Below are 20,456 nucleotides of genomic sequence, written 5' to 3'. Positions count from 1 at the left end.
TAAGTGCTTTTTAAAATTTCATGTCTTCACAAAATTGCATTTAAAATTTGAAGTAAAATGTATTTCAAACAAAAATACTGTGCAACTTCAGCACTTCTTTTCTCTCTTAAATATTGAAATAAATAAAATAGTTAAGTCTTTTTTCAGTTTGTTTGTTTTTCAGTCAGTTCTACTGTAGATCAATTCCAGTTTGACCTGGGTTTATACACATGCTTAAAAGAAAGTGAAATCAAGACTTTAAAAAAATTCTTTGTATTGCACCAGCTTAGGGCATCCCCAGAACTTCTCTGAACAGTTGGCAGCCGGCTTCCCGCAGTCCAGGCTCCTGTGCCAGATGAAACAGGTACGGAAGGGTCAGGGCAAGGAGAAGTATCAAAGCATCCTGGCTTCTCCCGGCCTTCTTCTGAAATGTCTTGCTTGAAGGATGCTGGAGTCCATGAGGGCAGGGCTGACTGCAGAGGGAAAGGCAATAGAAAGTAGAACTAAACAAACCAGACAACAAAAGCAACTGCTCAGAATAAAACAGAAAAAGCACAAACCAACCTTCCAACACTGTTTGCATTCTAGTGCTTTGAAAACATAGCTCGACAGACTCAGTTTCAACTGACTGGGGGAGCTATAAGTAAATATGAAGCAAACAAATGGGATATGAAGGATCACATCCAAAAGAAAGGCACCAAATGTTGTCAATCTTTCTTACTGTGAACGTCATTAAATAACCTTCATCAACCAGCTTATATAGCTGTCTCTTCACTAGAGGTTAAGACTTTTGCTTATGAAATCCTGCTCTGATTACACTGCTATATTGCTAATTAATTGTACAGAGCCATGAGTGTATGCAGCACTGCACAGAAGACGTTTTTAGGATTCTGAACCATACGCACAGGGGCAGCAGCAACATGATAACTTCTGGAAATACATGAAAATTTGCATTTTGCATTTAATTTAATCCATGAATGGACTAAGTTGTATACCACGAAGCTCCTGAGCTTAAAAAAAAAAACGTTTATTTCCACAAAATGGGAGGGCCTCCCCCCACACCTTCCCCACACCTCTCATATCAGTTCTGGATGATGTGAAGGTCCAAAATCCTAGGAGCTACCAGTGACAGAAAGAATAATTCTATGATATGAACTGGATGCATCCCCTTAACAAGGTATCAGATCTTGAAATTGCAACACCTGTCATGGTTTGTTTTTGTGTTGTTTTTTTTTTCTAAATGTTACTATAACTTGCATCCTCTGAAGTTGGCAACTCAACACTCATGGAAATCAGACAGGAACATGAAAAAAGTTCCAACCCAGTTTCAGTACTCTATGGTATTTATACAGGTTGGGCTTTTTCAACCCTGGTAAATATCTGGCAAACAGAACAAAGGTTGGTAGGGTTTATTGTAATGGCTCAGTCAGCAAAAATTCAGCCTGGCTACATTCCTGCACTGTGAGGGTTTGTCAAAACAACCCCATGCCAGCATGAACACATGCATATGCCTCATACTTTACATATACTCATAGCAACACATTTTATACAAATAAGAAAAAAATAGAAGAAAATAAGAAATGGGTATTTATTGGAAACATCTACATATGCTGCAGCACAAAACACACTAGGCAGATTTTTCAGTTTTTATAATGAGACAACTCCCAGTGGGGTCAATACAATGTTTGCTTGAGGAGTAGATTCAGTAAAACTGCTTGCCATGTGAAAGAGGCAAATTGTCTGAGGATCCAGGTTTTGAAAGCTCCACAGTCTGATGGTATTTGAATCATAATTTCAGGATCCATCTCAAAACATCATTAAAAGAATTAACCAAAGAAAGGCAAGGCAGCCAGGAGAACGCAGTGGTGCCCTAGCACAGCCTGGACTCAGCGGCTCTCTGGGTGTAGCTCTGGTTTGCTCCACGCATCAGCAGGCAGCAAACTGAGTCTCTGTCTTCAATCAAGAGCCTAAGCTGAGGACTGTAAAATGGCACACTGGAACTCAAAATGAATAACTAATGTAAAAGCTCAAAGGCAAAACAATGCGGGGAGGGGATTCTAATAACACATTCTGTTGAAACAAATGGCCGTCTCAGAGCTTGTCTACACCATACTAGCAAGCGTATTAACAGGGAGGTTTCATTCAATAAAAGCAATAGCTAAGAAAGCTCAGTGCTAATCCTTCTGAAGCCAGTGGCAAAGTTCTCTCTGGACCGTGTTTCAGCAGCCCAGCCTCATCATTCATGACCTTACCACATATGTGTAACGTTATCCCAAGTATATTACATATACAAGAAATAAATATCCAACCCACAAACCTGGGGTCACCAGGGTGGAAGAGATGCAAAGTGAAGTAAAACAGCTCCAACCCTATTCTGCCATATGCCTCATGGTCTCCCTTTATTGTCTGTCATGTCAGAATCCCTTTCTTAAAACTTTCTCAATACATATCATCATGCTTAAAATTTTAAACTGTTTTTATGCAAGAGATAAGATCTGCCCCTGCTAACATGTCCTCTAAGTACCACAGAAGGGAATATGCTAAGGATCTATGCACACTTTACACAGCCTTTCTTCCCACAAATCAGCTGCTCAAGCAGCCCGTCACTTCCTTATTTCCACCTGCTCCCATCTGTGAATCAATTTGCAGAGGATGGCTCAGGAAATTCTGTGCCTTTTCTAAAATCCTTTAGTATGAAGCAGTAGAAAGGGGCCAGAGAACATAGCTCACATGATTAAACAAACACGGGTAAGCCTGAATTTGGGGTCTGAGATGAAACTTTCCTTTATTCACATTCCACATCGGAGTAGTTTTATTTTGGGATGTGGTTTGTGTGGAAACATATAAGTTTCAGGAGAATCTACGGATAGACTTGTGCTAACCTTCCTCTAATAAGAAGGACGTCTTTGGATGTGGACTGCAAGAGCCAGGCTTGTGATTAGTTGAAGGACTGTACCTTCAAAGATCTCCTTCTTATAAAGCTCAGAACAGCAGGTCTCATTGAACTGCTGAAATCGCTGGGGAATACAGAGCATCACAGTTCTTTCTCATTTCAAAGATGACTTTATTTTTCAGGTATGACATAGAATTCACTTTCTTTATGCCTTCCTAGTTTGGTTTGGGACTTATGTGTCTTTGAGAATACAATTGGCACTGTGCAGTTTCCTCATTTCTGACCCGGCTATGCTGATGTCAGGCCCCTCTTTTTTTTTTCCTCCCCACTGCATTTATGAAACCTCCTCCTATGTATGTTCTGCCTCATTAGTAGTGCCATTTTCTTGTAATCTGAGAGGGTCTCATGCAAGCAGCCCCTTGGCTTTGCTTTATCTTTGACTTACGAGCTGACCAACTTTCTTTCCCTGTTCCCAGTCTTCACTCCAGCAGTGCCTACCCTGACAATATTTCATTTCCATATCAACTCTCCATTCAATATTCACAGTTAACACTGCTTTACAACCTTCCTATGGCCAGTACCACTGCTCAGCCTAATTAATTAAACCGTGAGAAGTAGATTTCTCCTCAGGTTGGTTATCTCAGTCTAATATGATATCTTGAGGAATTCAAAGACCGCTCTGGTCTCCATAACAATGAATTTATTTTTCCTTGCTTCCTTTCTTTCTTCCTTCCTCAGGTCTAGCTTAAACTGTCCATATACACATTACTACACATTACAGGACTAGCTTGACTGTCCATACGCACATTAATGGCATAAATAACAGTAATGGGTACTTTTGTATGCCATCTGTAATAAATGTCTGCTGGCAGCCTTATGCACTGTGCGAGCTGTGGCTTCTTTCTGAGGGCACTGCGCTACCCAGTTGTCACAAAGATGGGTGGTTAGGTTGCGAAAGGATTAAGACTGTATGCATTGTTATACTAACTGCATTTGTGAAACTAAATCAAGATTTAATGAATTATGGGCATCTGATTATTGTTTGTATTCCAGAAGAGCCCAGAATGTGTTAGGCATGGTTCACAAAAGACAATGGTAAGGACTCCACTTGGAAAAAATTATATTTAGAGTATGTCTAAAATTATATTTAGGGTATGTCTATTCTGCAGTTATTGTGGTGACTGAAGTTCTTCAGAAAGATATATCTGGATAAGTTTCAGCTAGCTAGCTCAGGTGCTGCTAGGACAACAGTCAGTGCAGCAGCACAGAACTAAGAATGGGCTGCAAGAGTGTGCAAGAAGCTGAGTAAACACAGTAGTCAGCAAATGCTGAGCCCTGTGCTGCCATCACTGCACCAGTAGCCATGTGCAGTTGGCTGGTGCCAGCTGTGGTAAGCATCCACCTCTCAGACAGCAAAAAGTAGATAAAATTAACAGAACTTGGTGTTCCTCAGCTCATGAAAACTGAGCTCTCTTCAGTTCCTTAATAATTCAAGTGTCTATTTCACCTGTGCGTCTTTCCAGGCCAAAGTATACTTTGGTCGTATAAAATGAAAACTCTTTTCTTTAACTTCTCATCTGTGTGATATGACTGCTACATGAACACCAGAAACAGATGCAAGATGGATGCTAGAAATCATGTTCCTTGTTTGCTGCGCATTTGGCACATTTCTATGTACTGCTCCCTTTCTATTTTTCCTATTGTTCACATGGCCATGTCACAGACTAACAGCAGAAGGAAAAAGAAATTAAGGGAGAGAATGTAATGCTAGTAACATAAATGTAAGTGCAGGGATTGAAGGGCAGAGAAACAGAAGAAATCAGTTTGAACTTTTTTTTTCCTTTCTTTTCTTTTTTTTTAATCTAAAAGATTTCAGGTTTATGGTATTCCTTTGAAGACTGTGAACAACTGCATCTCTGGACCAGATTCTGCTCTGAGTTACACTAATGTAAATTTAGAGGAAATCCACTGGACTTTAAGGATATGACTCTGCTTACAGTAAGGTCGGTATGAAACGAGTGAGCCAACGTAAGATTCATGCAAGTGCTGGTTCCATCTATTCTTGGTTAGGAAGTGTCTTCTATCTTGACTGCTGTGCTCTCCATTTTAATGTCTGTATTGTCTATAGGTGTGTATGTATCTGTGCACATGTATTTGTGATATATGTTTAACTACTCACACACACAAGATGATACAAACGAGCAAACTACGTCCTCTCACTTTCAGGGATTTTGGCAGATACCAATATGCCTGTGCCTCCCCTCTGGAAACCACCTGAAGTTTGAGTTTTTGGTAAATATAGAAGAGTGGCAAAATATTATAAATTTATCTGCTGTGTTCTTTCAGATTAAAAAGGACTGGTTGTGGAATGAATGAATGTTTTCATCAGTTAAAGTACACTTCTCATTGACAGCGTTAAGTCAAAATATCATTGATTTGACACTTGATGGATTATAATACACCAGCAGGAACAGAACAGCAACAGAAAAAGATTGTCAATATGGAAAAAGCTCGAATAAGGCTTTCTCCTCACAGGTGAACATAACTCTTGCATTCCCTATTCTACACTATAAACACACAGAGGTATTTTGTAACACTTTGTAGCACACTTAATTCTGAGGGCAGATTATTAATATAATCTAAACATCAATAGCATCATTCTGGATTTACATCCATGTACCTAAGAGCAGAATCTGGCCACTGATTATTCTAGGCCTAAAGTCAATAAAGAATTTGAGGCAAGCTCCACAACTGGATCCTCTCTTATTTTTTTTTAAGGTTTATGGAAAGAAAAAGAAGTTGAAAGAACTCTCACAGACAGTAGTGTGCTACCCCCAGAAAAAAGAAGAGGGATCCGTTTGAGCAGGCTTCATTCACATATTAGAACAATATGTATCCAAAGTCTTCATTAAAAGGCTGAGATTTTTATTCTGGTATCAAAAATCTCCAATTTAAGGACTACGCACTGCCCATACAAATGTCTATTTTCCCTTTGATTTAAACGGGGTCATGATTTCACGCTATTTGTTGGCATTATACGCATCAGTAAAAACACAACCTTAGAACCTAATCTTGCCTCTGCTCCAGGAGTATTTTCACCAGTGTTATGACAGGAAGACATAACCTATATACTAAATCTGTTTATAGACTTCACTTCTGACTGTAAACAATGCTGGATCCTGCTCCCACATAACTTCAATAAGTTTCATGAGAGGCACATACTCATATTTTGAATGTGGCACATACTCATAAGACAATTTAATCCACAGGATTTACTCCTACAACAAAGTTCACTCAAGGGTCTCTTGAAAATCCAGGAAACAGAGATTTCACAATCAGTGAAAGACTTTTCAGCTAGGACATACCTTTTCAATTCTGCTGCATGCGTCCTTCTTTCTGGGAAAGTCGCTGGGAAGGGAGTCACTCTTCTCCATTGCCCATGGAACTTTAATGAGTATTGCTTTGGTTTATTTCAAGAGAAGCTATTGAAAAGCAAACAAAGTGTCTCACAAGACACTACAGAGAGAAAAATCTGGGCGACACAGAAAAAAATGCTGTGAATTAAAATTTAAAAATGGAAAGAAAAGTATAGGTGAGGTATTTTTCCATATCATTTCTTCCATGATTCTGCTCCTCCATCTGTTTTGTCTTTGATGTCTATGACTTGCCATTCATATGCCATCCCTATGCTTGGAAATTGCTATCCATGAAAGGTCAAGGAAAAGTAATTTAATAATAAAAAAAAAAGGTAGAATGGAGTGAGGAAAAGATGAAGGGGTGCAGGAAGGAAGAGATCTATTGAGTGTAAAGGTATCCAAAGGACGGATGATGGAAACGTGTTCCCCAAGGTCATGGTCTTCAATGGAGCTGCTTGTGTCTTCAAGCTGTTAAAGACAAGTGTAGCAGATGTACAAGAAGATCCAAACTCCACATGGTACAATAAGTGCAAAATGCAGAAGCCATCACACCAAGGGTTTCCTTGTCTTCGGATAGAGTCCGCCCACAGTGGTTCTCTAGAAACAGTTCTATCATCAAGTAGACATCCATTGCTTTTTTGTTGTTTTTTTTTTGTATTTTTATTTAAAAAGTATCTTTTTTTTCTAATAATATATAGAATATATAAATAATAATAATTAAAAAAACCTATTTGGGTTTTCTTTCATGCTCTCCAACCCATCTGTATTTTTTGTGGTTTGCTGATATATATATTAAAAGACAACAAAATCAACTCTGCTCACTATTAAAAAAAATATTAAATCCACCTTTTATGTTTCCAGAGAGAAAGAGAAGGGAGGGGAGGTGGGAGAAAAACAAATTAAAATTAAAAAAAAAAAAAAAAAAACAGGAAAATCAAAACCTTCTGTCTCTTCGAAGTAGTTGTCAAGAGCTTTAAGCGCTTGTGCTTTCAGTGTACACCCCACAGGAAAAACAACAACAACAACAAAAAAAAACCACAAAAACCCAAGGACCTAAAATTAAAAAAAAAAAAAAAAAAAGAAGAAAAAGAAAAAGAAAAAGGTAATAATAATCCTAGTAGTAAAATGGACAGCAAATTGCTCAGAGTTTGTGCGTCTTTTTAATTATTTTAGCAGCCGCCCTTTTTGTCTGCAGAGGGAGAGCTGCCACCACAGCCACCTCCTCGGCTTGAGAGAGGCTCTTCTGCATCGTCCTCGTCAAAGCCATGAAAGGTCGAGGTGTCGCTTTCTGACGTGGAACCGAACAAGTCCTCCGTAGTGCGTGCTGGCGCTGCTTCGTCCCTCCTGCCTTCTCTTCCCAAATGAGCTGACATGTATGATGAATATATCAGCACATGGGTTAAGCAACAGGCATCATCATCATCATTTTTTTAAGCATCATTATTATTAAACAATACAGACTATCGAGCTCATAGGTGTGTGCTTGTATGTGCCCGCGCACCTCAACATCATAACTTGGTAGAACTGCAGTAAGAAAAATAAAAAAGGATCAGTTTCTCTTTCAAAGAAAAAAAATCTACAAATAACACAGGTGCCCATAGCTATGGCAGCGAAAGGGTTAATCATATTTTCCTCTCTTCAAAAGACAGTAAAATATTTTCTCATGATTACTTAGATCAATTTAAAAAGATTTTTAGACCATATAAGTAATTAGACACCATCAGAGCTTCTAAGCACAATGACTGTCCTTCAGACTGGCATCAACTGTCACAAATGTACTGCTATAGAAATGTAACCCATTAGACATCTCATCAGCCTCAGGACTTTTATTCCTGTCCTTCACCTGATCCTAAACAGCCTCTTCTATGGACAAAATGAAATACATTTTGAAAACTAAGTGAAAGTGAACTAAATAAATGCTTTTATTCCAATTTCATGTCATCTCCTTTAAAAATACGCCCCAAACAAACAAACAAACAGACACAATTCAACAACTAAAACAACTAAGATGAGAAGTGACCTATCTTGGGGAACACTGAAAAGTTCAAAAGTGTGCATTAATCCAACTTTCAGTATGGAACAGGAAATTCTCCACATGGAACATCAACATCAACAACAACAACAACAAAAAGAAGACTCTTGAAAAGAGAAGTCAAATACTGGTATCTGTGAAATTGAGGTTTATTTTCTCCCTCAATCAAACACATTATGTGATTAATAGCATAACCTTCAGAATCCCTCTCCAAGAAAGGTAGAGAAAAAGATGTTTCTTGTGCTCCAGCAAAATGAAAGGGTCAGTTTGTATGGGACACCTGTTTTATTACTCGGAAACACTAACATGACATTAAGTAACCAACTGTTTGGTCCCCACTCCAGCTACACCAATCAGCCATATAACTGCGTGGTTAAGTACACTGCATTTCTTGAGAAACGAAGAATTAAACCCTGTTCACAAAAATAAAATGGATATAACAAAATAATTGGTAGATGAACCACCTTACAGAGATGTGGTTTTACTCGTTTTGTGAAGGGAAGAAATAATTTCCATGACCTCTCTTTCAGTATAATGAAAATGTTGCCCATTATCAAGAAAGAGAAAGATGGCAGCCACCAAAGAGTTTTCATTGTTTTAGTTTACAGATTAGTGTGTGGTTGTACCTTAATTGCTTCCATCACACATCAGTCACACCATTGCAGACCCTTACGAATGACCCAGGTGGGTCAGAATTTGTACAAGGATAGCATTTAATGGAACTGATTTTGCACAATTTAGGTTACATGCGGATCTACTTGTTCTATCACACTAAGCCATCAAGGGATTTAATGTATTTGTGTTACATTCTGATATAATCACCATAGCAATGTTTAAATAGCAAAAAATATGGATCTGTCTCACTGCGCCGTATCAGGACAATGAGTTATATTGAACTACAGCAATCAAAGGGAAGAGGAATGATCTTCCAAGATGGCACCACAGACCACATGAGCTTCCCCCTTTAGTTATTAAGAAGCAAATGCATATACACTAAAAGGTCCATGCCACTGACTATGCAGGATTCATAAGGATGCCCCTGGAGAAAACCAAAGGGGTTACCATTGGTCCTCTGGTGACCAGTCAGTATCACTTCAGAATATCTTCAGAGGTCACAACAACTGCAGAAGGCAATTTGTCAGTGAGAGCCCAGTCCTGCTCCCACTGAATCTGGTAAGAGGTTCACTATGAATTTCAGCAGGAGTATGAGAAGGCCATTCCTTCAGCACAAGAACACTTCACATAGCATTTCAGCCATCACGCAACAAACATCTTCCAGTGACCACAGAACAGAAGCAGCAGCAGCAATACTGAATTTCAAGGTCTCTTTGGTTTTCAGATTTACATTTTATGGTCTTATCACCACTAGTATCACCACTGTACAGAAATATCACAACTGGAAACTTGGACCAAAGCTGGAATATGCAGTTGTTAGAGGTCTCCCATTCCCTCTACCAGCGCCACCACCTCCCACACAAACTCTAAATAACTGCTCAGCTGGGATAAATTTTCAAAAAAAAAAAAAAGAAAAGAGAGAGAGAAAAAGAGAACAAAAAGGGGGGGAGAAGGAAGGAAGGAAGGAAGGAAGGAAGGAAGGAGAAAGAAAGAAAAAGAGAGAAAGAGAGAGAAAGAGAGAGAGAGAAAGAGAGAAAGAGAAAGAGAGAAAGAGAGAAAGAGAGAGAGAGAGAGAGAAAGAGAGAGAGAGAGAAAGAGAGAAAGAGAGAAAGAGAGAAAGAGAGAAAGAGAGAAAGAGAGAAAGAGAGAAAGAGAGAAAGAGAGAGAGAGAGAAAGAAAGAAAGAAAGAAAGAAAAAAAGAAAGAGGAAGGAAGGAAGGAAGGAAGGGAGGGAGGGAGGGAGGGAGGGAAGGAAGGGGAAAGGGAAAGGGAAAGGGGAAGGGGAAGGGGAAAGGGGAAAGGGGAAGGGGAAAGGGAAGGGGAAGGGGAAGGGGGAAGGGGAAAGGGGGAAGGGGAAAGGGGGAAGGGGAAAGGGGGAAGGGGAAAGGGGAAGGGAAGGGAAGGGAAAGGGGGAAGGGAGCGCCGGGGAAGGGAAAGGGGGAAGGGAGCGCCGGGGAAGGGAAAGGGGGAAGGGAGCGCCGGGGAAGGGAAAGGGGGAAGGCAAGGCAAGGCAGATAACAACTGTCCAGAAATAAAGACAACTCGAAATGGGAAAAAACACAACTGCCTACATTTTAAAAGAGAGAAGAGGAGAAAATGGAGAAATAAAAACCTCTTTAAACAAAATTAATGATAGTCATCTTGTAAGAGGATAATTCTTGACAGCTACCCCCATCCCTACCCTGTAATTTCCTCCCTCTTTCTTTTTTGGATGAAGAAATGCATGAAATGTGTAATCAATGGAAATGCTTGTCATGCAACTTTCATAAATCTTGTAAGTAATTTATAGTTGTAATTGCAGCATTTGAAGACAGAGCCCATTCTTTAACATTGTCATAGGATTTTCTCCTTCCATTTAAAGAACAACTAGTACATGTACCAATGTTCACGGAAGCCAATAAATACATTAAAACTTTATTATTTCGTAAGACCCCATTAGCTTAAAATTGTGAATCCAACAATGGGTTTTACAACAGAAAATTTCCCAATCATCCCTTCCCACAAACACAGGCAAGAGGTAAGACCTCATGTCCTATTCCCTCCCAAATGTGCTGCCTTTCTTCAAAATTTTCAGGAGGAGAAAAAATGAAAACACACAAATGCTTTTGTACAAGAAAGTTGCAAGAAGGAGTCACCTACCAGAGCGCCCACAGTCTGAGCATGATACAAGTTCCTCAGGCCGGCCACTTTTTTTGTTCATATTGGAGCCTCCGAGGCAGAAGTCACAGTAGTTATTGGGAATGATGACCCCGTCTGGTCCTTTCTGGGCTGCAGTCGGGTTAGAAATCAGATTTACTTAAAGACCATTCACTTTGGATATTTCCCACTTCTCTTTGATATAATGCTAACTTGGTGAGTTTGCAGGCCACACAAAATGTTGTCAATTAAAACAAAAATTGGACTGTATAAATCACCTCCATCTTAAGTACACTGTATGCTGTAGCTATTTTGCCTGAAATGCATTCACCATTTCCCTTACAATGCAGCTGGGCTGGTCCCTCACCAGGACATGCTGCCAGAGATCCCTGTGCAGTTCAAGGAATTCATAATACACACAAGCGTATAAACATACCCTAATGCAGAATCAGGCCTAAGCTGTCGGTAAGCCAAGCCTGTTTTTTCAGACAGCAGCCATAAATGTAAACACACAAAGTACAACTTCAGAAAGGAAAAGCACGTTCCCCAAAACTCAGAAACCTACAGCAGGGAGATGGAGGGAGAGGCACCCTAGCTGGTTTTATTTCACAGGTTTTCTTTTTGAAGAGATTACATCTCATAGTGGCAGGGTCTCCTTAGTCAGAAAGTTAGTTCAAATGCCTAAGAATATGCACAGTGAAAGTCATTTCTGGATGACGCACCCCAGGGTTATGCTACCTGCATCAGGGTTTATGTGCCCTAGAGGACACTGGCAGGGCAGCAGATCCAGCCCAGGTGAGCACCCAGCAAAGGTGCACAGGGTCAGCCAAGGGCAGAAGTGAGCACACTTTCAGCCAAGAAAAAAGGAGGGAGGTTAGGTTCTTATTTTCCAGCTAGGAATATTGGAAAGGAGCAGGCACACAGTGGGGCTCAAGTAGAAGGGGAGGCTGTTCCTCTAGAAAGGAGAAATGGACAGAAATCTTTAGCATCTCTAGTTGAGCAGAATATCAATGTTGTTTTTTTTTTTCCCTCACAACTGCCATTTTCCTCCTTTGCTTTCCAGAGAGAGAAAACTTCTTGTTCCTCCATAGTCTGACCAGGAACCATGAAAAGGTGAGGGAAATGGTGGAAATGGCTGGTCTTGGTTTTTCCTTTTTTAACTTAAAAATAAAAATTCCAGCGGTGTACCTGGCCTAAGTCTACCCCATGTGGATTGCTACAAACTAGAAAATGAAGACCTTTAAACTGCGTCATCTATATTTAATTATCTTTTTAATGCATATTTTGTAACTTGCAGATTTTTAACAGATGTTTTGACAGCCTTTATTAATGATCTTTTTGTCCACATCCAAATTTCCCCCAAAGAACAATGACATTCTAAAAGGCTTCTGGTAGCAGTCCAAGACATACAGTTAAAATTAAAATTTCCTCTGAGATCAATTGTTTTTTTTCTGGTTTGGGTGCATCTAGTTACTCATTCACTTCCAGCTGTTGATTATTTGAGCTTTTTGGAGATTGGTAGCTGAAAGATTGCAAGTAAGGTGAAATTAAGAAGAAAAAAAATTAAAACCATAGCACTGCAAATACAGTATTATCTTCCTACATGATTATGAAGTCCCTGATGTATTTACTAAACAATGGGTTTTGCTCTGAAATGGTGCTGGTTAGCAGATACTTGGTTCTCCCAAAACCAGCCATAAGCTCCCACAGTTAGGTTAGCATCCTGCCAGTTAGCAGAGAGGCATTTAATACACAAATGCAAGATAAGCAGAAAAGAACTGCAACCAGGTGGAGGCCTAGCACACAGACTCATTTTAAGAGCTGTAACAAAATGGTCATAAAGTTGCTACTTGTACTTTTTTTATTTTATTTTTTTTTATAAAAAGCAGATCTCCCTAACATTTATTTTTCCCACTGCAGCCCCACTCTGAAAAAGTTAAGTCATTATTTCTTTATATTTTGCTGCACCTACAAACAGGTCATATGCAATACAAGCTCAGCAAGTCCAGCATCCAGTGAGTTTTTTGTTCCTTACTACTTCACTTTTCATGCGAGTTTCTTAAAGCGCCTTACGGCTATTAAGAACCTAATATTAACCCTCAGTGAAGTCCAAAGTGCCTTTTGCCATCTAGCCAAAGTATTACTGGGCCCTAATTAAATTTCATGGTGAAGAGGCACCATTGCATTTTACAGATGGAAAGACTTGGTAGTAGGGTGATTAACTGGCTTCCTCAAAACACAAGAATTCTGTGGTGAGGCGACAAATAAAAACAACCATTCAAGGTGCCTGCCAGAGTACTAAGCAAAGAGCTCTACTTCTACATGGTGTAGAATCACGTAACTGGCTTAATGTGCAGCATATACTGACTTAAATTTTTCCAACACAGCTCACGAACCTAAGACCCACCAACAGTCAAACTGGAAATGGGACAGGGGAACTCATGAAAACACATACACTGACCAATTCATCTACAGTATGTGGCACACATGGAGGGTTTTCATTGGCTGTGATGAAGCTGAAGGGATTCTCCTAGACTACTGGCGAGGGAAAAAGCATGCTTTTTAATCATTTCCTTTTACTTTTTTTGGGGTCTTCCACTTTCATTTAATTTTTAATGTCAGTGTCTATGTGCTCATCTATTGCTCGTCACTCATAATATGGACCTGGCTCAGCTGACTCTGATAAGAGATGCCAGTCCTGAAAAGTTGTACACAGATTAGAATTCCTGAAGTTACACCAATATTGTCTTTAATGATGCATATTCACAGCCAAATACACCAGTACAGGAAACGTCTTCAACGCTTTTTCATTCTAATGGGTACAAAAACTGGAATGAAGCCTAACTCAAGCTTATTTTCTTGATCAGTACTGTACAGCGAATTAAGCCTCAGGCTAAATCACAGAAAGCTTAAGAATAAAAAGATTTGCAGATGACAGTAAGCAGAGTTCTCACTTTCAAAGAATTTTTTGTGTATGTCCTCAGAGTTTTTACTTCTATTTTACTGTAGTTCACAAATGAGAAGGAAATTAAGAAACAAAGCAAAGATAGATATAATGTACAATATTCATGAGAAGCATATCATACACCAAAAGCCCAACCCTAATCCCTCCCCTTTATCAATAAAAGTATTTACAATAGTAAGTATGGGAATGGATGCACAAGTGAAAGCAAGTAAATTACTAGGGACTAATGTGTTGCTGCTTTTCATCTGAGACAGAGTAATTAACTAGGTATACACTTTTTGCACACATTAATCACAAAGTAGAAGATGCTTGCTTAAGCCACATGATAGCTCAGCTAATGAGAAGTAACTCACCAAGGTGTTCTAGCTCAATCATTTTGATCAGGTGACTACGACCAAGGATTTTGTCTGAAAAACGTTCACCCAGAATCAGAAACAGTTTTAAAGCAAAGCCTTGAAAAACAACTATGGTCTTGTCCTAGCTTACACAAAACTCCTCTGATTTTCTTTTACGTTACAAACTGGTACAACAGATCAAAAGCTTTGAGGAGTACTGCCTGAGCTAAGGTGTTCTCATGGGGGGGGGTACTTAAATCACTGCCTCTTGCAGTTTCAACTTGGTCTCACTTTCTTGTTTCATCAAAGGCCCTGTCTTCATCTACATCTGCCCCCAAATAAGCAGTGTATACTGGCTTTAAAAATCCTTTTTAAAATGCATTGAGTAAGATCTGCACTGGTCAGATGACGGTTTAACCGTACCTGAAAGCTGATTCATGTGAAGATAGGATGCAGACTGAAAATGAAGTCAGTATTTCCAAATAACTTTGGCATGCTCTTATTCTGAAATACATTTTTTCTTCTAAGCCTAATCAAGTAAATTTCAAACTATATAATGCTAAGCTGAATAAATTCGTTATTAAAATATAGTAACATCATTCACAGGAGTCTTCCTACAAAATATGTACTGTAAATTAAATTAATGTTGTAGTATATTACATAGTAACTTTGCTCTGTAGACAAAACCTAAAATGCTAAACAAATTGACTGAGTTTAAGTATTTAAAATAAGTTCTATGCCTTCTTGATTTTTAAGGTAGGTGTTCTAACCAGAATTCTAGCTTCCTTTCTTCCCTCTCAAAGTAATCAAAGAATCTGGAAATTATTTTCCTGTTTTAATGACAAACGAAAGCTGCTTCTAGTGAAATAACATCAAGAAATTAGGATTTTTATTTTCTCCTGGAGCCACGTGACACAATAAGAACCTCAGTTTCTAGCTCTCATGGCTGCAGAGAATAAATAACCTGAATGGAAGGCAAGTTCAAAAGAAGCAATTCTTGTCCCTTTTTTTAACCCAAAAGTTCAGAACACAAATATTTTCAATAGGTTTCCTTCTAAATGAGACTCTTAAAAACATACAAACAAAAGCTAAATAAGTAGAACACTGTATTTTCTCAGTTTTCTGATTTCCAACTGAACTTATTTTAATGATTTGGATAATGATCTTTAAACACTTGTAGGTGGAAACAGCACTGAAAAGAAAAACTGGTTTCTCTGCTCCTTAGTACCAAATCACAGCCACATGTATTTCTTCAGCCTGTGGGTACAGCAGCTTGATACTTAGCTATGGTTTAAGTGGTGTATCCAGGTTTGCTAGCACTTTATTTCTATTTTGTATCTTGTCTACACGATACAAGATACAAGATTTCCTTGACTGGAAAGGCAGTGGAGGAGGAGGACTAGAGCCTGTGCCTCAGGGTCAGGGTGGGGGCTTGTGCCTTGTTTATTTAAACGATTACAGTGAATTGGCTACAATCAGACATAAATGCGCTCCCAAAGGGATTTTTCGTAACACATTTTGTCCAGCTCTTACCTTTTTCTTCTGGGCTTGATCCAAAACCAATAAAGTCCATTGGAGGTTTTCAATTCAATTTGAAAGGCTTTGAATGAGGTCATTTACTCTGTTTGCAACAGAAATTTCCAGAGCACAATAGAGACCAGGGAACCTGCGTGCAGGCCTGAATCAAGTCAATGTGCTTTGCAACAGAGCAAAAGGGGTGGATTTGCTTTTTTTTTTCTTTTTAAATCTACAAGACCCTTTGTCTGCGGCTGGGGCCCAGTTTTCCTTTCCGACACCTCCCTTCTTGCTGCTGAAGCACAAGCCCAATGCTCGGCCGCACACAGCCTGCCTTGGCGGAGCGCCTCGGAGGACCCGCTGCCATCTCATCCCAAGGCACTGCCACCTCGTCCCAACCCACCGCCCAAGTGCCCCCATGTGCCTGGGGCTGCCTTCCCCCCCTGCCGCTGACAGAGCTCATCCCTCGCAGGTCTGGCCCGTTTCCATGGCGACTGGCGTGCCAGGCCGGGCTGCCTCTGGTCTTGCCACCTGTTATTACTTCATCCCTCGAGTGTAAGAAATTGCGGCGCGGCCCCTCAGCCTGCTGCTCAAAACGCGTCTGGGGAGGACAGGCAGGCTCGAGTGAGAAATTGCGATGAAATAATAACAATGAAAAAATGGTATTTAGGAGAGGGGAAGGACAGGCGACACGTGGACCCTGGCTTTTCTTCAAGTATAGCTTCTGAAGGAAAATGGAGGGCTATGCCTGGCCAGAGATGCACCCACGTCTGCCTCATCATTGCTGGGGGTTAACGAGCAATGGTGGAAGTCAGGGAGGTGGGCCCCAGAGGTGCTTCTGTGCTCAACGCCCAGGCCCAGACCCTGCCCCGGAACCGCACTATAAAACAAAAAATGTATAACCCCCGGTGTGGTGAGGAAGAGGCCAAGCAAAGCTCAGATGCATTCAAGGCTCTTGCTCTGTCACTTGTACGCGGCCAGGCAGAGATGTGCACAGCCATTTCCGCGCTGTCCTCATGGATGAATTAAACACGGGGTTTTTTCACTGCGGTTTTCCAGGAAAAAAACGTAAATCAAGCTGAATGAGAGGAAATGGTGAGTCTCTTTGGGCACGTTTCCTTTGTCATTAATAGCAGAGATAAGCATGTGGGTTAACCCTAAACTGGGAAGTGTTGGGGCACTTGATACAGAGACCCTCCAGCAGTCTGCAAGCACAACTGAGGCTGGTAATGACACAGCTGCGCTGATGTGGCACAGCATTCAACCAAATAACCTCTGCTCAGAGTGTGTGTGAACCGGGTGTAGCACTGGGAAACTGCTGCTGTTGTGTTCCCGGTACCAAGCTAATCATTCTGCACAGCCCCATGGGCCCCACCACACATTGCAGGCATGCCCTTTGCTGGCAGCCAGAGAAGTCAGCTGTGCTACTGCGAGAGGTGCTGCAAGCTGCCCACCGCAAGTATTGCCAGTTCTCCCTAGCAACTGGATTTTGTCTCCTCTTTGGGTTAGTTGGTGCTGTGAGGAAAGAGGAAGCTCTCACCTTCGCAGCTTTGAGCAGCTCTGACAGGCTGCCTTTCCTACATACCCCCTGCTCATGGAGAGTCACAACCAAGGAGCACTGCAAGCTGCAAGAAGTGAGTGCTACCAGCAGCAGGTACTTCTGTAGGAGTCAGAGGAAGCCTCTGATTGTGGGGGAAGGAAGAGCATTTGATCACATCTTTTACAGGAATTGGAATGGCCCTTAAGTTGAACAGCTAAGGAATGAGTTGGGAAGCAGACAATGGAAGGTAAGCCAACAAACTACAGCATCAGCTATTGAGATCTAGCAGATTTGGGGTGTTAGTGTTCCTGCACTATAAGGCACACTTCATACAAATGTCTGTGTACTGATCTCGGAAGGTCTTCTGCAGGAGCACATAAGACACTAGCCAAAATCCCACTGCTCACAGTAAATCAATGAGAATAGACCATGCTGTAATTGTCCAGCACCCCATGAGAATTAACAGTAGGAGATAAAGAATAGGCAAGCAGACAAAAAGTCCAACATGTTAAAATACAGATTTCCTGATTTTGAGGGGCTCCTCTCCTGAGGCTTGGCTTCTGGCCATCGAAGTGCAGCATTCCTGTCAGCTCAGGGAACTCAAGGAGGGGTCATGCTGTCCAATATACAGGGCAGACCGACAGCATCCCTCAGCATTCATATAAGGATGGCCAATGTCTTCAAGTTGGTCCCAGTCACATGTTGTAGACTTTGGCTCTAGAAATTGTTCACTGGAGGAATGTGAGAAGGCAGAGCACCTAAGTTCAAATTGAGTCAAATCTTTGAGTTTTACTTAGTTTACATGAGGACAAAAAGCATGGAGATAGCACCTCCACAATAACAACAACAAAAAACACAACTTCAAACAAACCAGTCAAGAGACCCCTATGGGTTTCTGTACATAGGAGATAATTTTGAGATTTTCCAGTATTCTGCCACTCTAAACAACTGGTCTATTATTTCCTTAACATCTCAAAACACAGGCACAGAAGTCTGAGAAATTTACAACTGAAAGCATAGTTTGAGTGGAAATCGTTATGCATCTCCAAAGTCTGCAATCATTACAGCTTCTTTTAGTATTCTGACTTTTTCTTCTTCATTAAAACTAGCCCTGGGAAAAAAAAATAGATTAAACTAATGAGAAGTCAAATCAAGGCAATGTACATATTTTCACTGAAAAGGCACCTGCTGCAGGGTGTCTTGTCACAAGGTGGGCATTGACGCACCCTTGCACTCAGATGTGGCTCCTATCATGGCCCCAGCAAGGATCAGCACAGAGGCAGGGAAAAAGTAGGCCTGATGTAGCTTTTCAAATTGATGCTGCTTGTGGAGAGGAACAAACAGCTCGTCTCCAACTGAGGGGCTGACTCTCGTCATTTATTCATGGCCAGCCCCCCTGCCTGGATGGAAATAAAAATGTTTCAAAGCTGACTGTGTGGGGGAGCTGGAGGACAGCTTGGAGGCACACTGAGGTTAGCACATTAATTTTTTATCTCTGGAGACTGGGTATCCAATTATGCTTAGAGTACACAAACAACTTTGGCTGGTCTCTCCAGTACAGATTTATCCACATCATAAAATCGGCGATGCAACTGGGCACAACAGCCTGACGCCACGAAACAACATAAACAGGTGGTTTTATAGGTCAGATGTGCAAGCTCACAGAGTGACAGGAGCTCACAGACCTGCATGCTCATTAACTAAGCCTATTGCAGGTACGGCCCAACTTGCACAGCACAGCTAGGCCAGCAACAGCCAGCACAATGTGCTTTATTTAGGATCGTCATTGGCCAAAGTGCTTGCGGGCATAAGTTCAGTTGCTGTTTACGACACAGCTGCCTTTAACCAACGTTTCACACAGCAAAATACCACTGAAAATTCTCCTCCTTTAATGGGGAGGAAGTTTTTCTCCATGTAGACAGACTATCTTATTCTCCTGGGAATTAAGGAAGCGCATTTATACTCATGCACTCATTCACACACACATTTCAATAGATAGAAGTCTAATGTAATTCCTATATCAGAAGTGTCTCCAAATTTGAGCACCAGCTGCCCCCAGAGCTGGCCTGTACCCATAGAGTGAGATGGAATAAAACAGCAGGTGTTTTGTGGCAGTCTTGGATGCACCCTGGGCTCACAAATCTCACGCTGTCAGTGCCAACATGTGGAGGAAAAGGCAACAGAAAAAAAGGCTGAGAATGGTGTGGGATCCTTCATTTTTATTGGCCGACTTGAGGAAAGGGGAGTTGCCTTTTTTAAAGGTTTTCTATAATCTCCTTTTCACAAGTCCATAGTCATGCCAAAAATCAGAACGTATGTCAGCAATAAATGGGTGTGTAGGCAGAGGCAAGACTAGGCACTGAGGAAGGGCTGTTTATCTGTGTCAAAGAGCTAGATAAGACATCCAAACAAAGCAACTGGAGCTCAAACAAAGCCCAGGCTAAGGTGTTTTAGGAAAGGCAAAGGGCAGAGAAGACTGTCAAACTATCTTCCCTGATGCAAAAGATAATCTATAGGAAGAAGGACAGAAGGAGAGCTGTAAATAAACAAACCATCTACACCTGCCAAGGACAGTGAGATGTGCCAGGGAGGTGAGACCTGGGGCTTGGGCCAATCCCCTTCTTTGATACACATCTATTCAGCGGCTCTCAGTTTCAGATAGATTCCTCCTATCTAAATCTCTTTTCTGGGATAAAAAATTCCTGGATAATTTACTGAACTTCCCAAACTAGTCTGTGCATGAGGATAAGAGTAAAGGTAAAGGGGTCTGGGTGTGCAGAAAGACACGGAGCCATCAGCTCCTTAGCTGGCACCAGCCAGGGCATCTGTAGCTGTACCCAGTAGGAGCCATTCTCCAGAAAGGTTGCTCCTGCATCAGCAAGGCTGCCATTACTGAGGGCACCACAAGGAGCAGAGACTGCAGAACAGACGTAGGTACAAAGGAAGGAAGTTCACGCTGCAACTGCCCGCCTGAACTTCACTGACCCAGTGCTCACCTCCCACAGCATGAAAAATTCCAAATGGCTCGTTT

General features: G+C 41.0%; 1 protein-coding gene across 7 annotated transcripts in view; it reads right to left on the bottom strand.

Moving 5' to 3' along the window:
- The window catches only part of DPF3 (double PHD fingers 3), a 162,748-nt gene that overhangs the window by 23,053 nt on the left and 119,239 nt on the right, over positions 1–20,456 (bottom strand). For 4 of the 7 annotated variants that reach the window (XM_040560605.1, XM_040560607.1, XM_040560606.1 and 1 more), the window contains one exon: positions 11,074–11,202. In XM_040560605.1, coding sequence (XP_040416539.1) covers positions 11,074–11,202 — 129 coding nt within the window. Of the gene's footprint in view, positions 1–7,111; positions 7,655–11,073; positions 11,203–20,456 lie in introns of those variants that run through there. The other 3 variants (XM_040560610.1, XM_040560611.1, XM_040560608.1) reach the window with 2 other exon arrangements.

Source organism: Cygnus olor, chromosome 5 (assembly GCF_009769625.2).
Source record: "Cygnus olor isolate bCygOlo1 chromosome 5, bCygOlo1.pri.v2, whole genome shotgun sequence".
Taxonomy (NCBI): Eukaryota; Metazoa; Chordata; class Aves; order Anseriformes; family Anatidae; genus Cygnus; species Cygnus olor.
The sequence above is the reverse complement of the archived record's forward strand: the minus strand, read 5'-3'. Positions and strand labels throughout refer to the sequence as shown.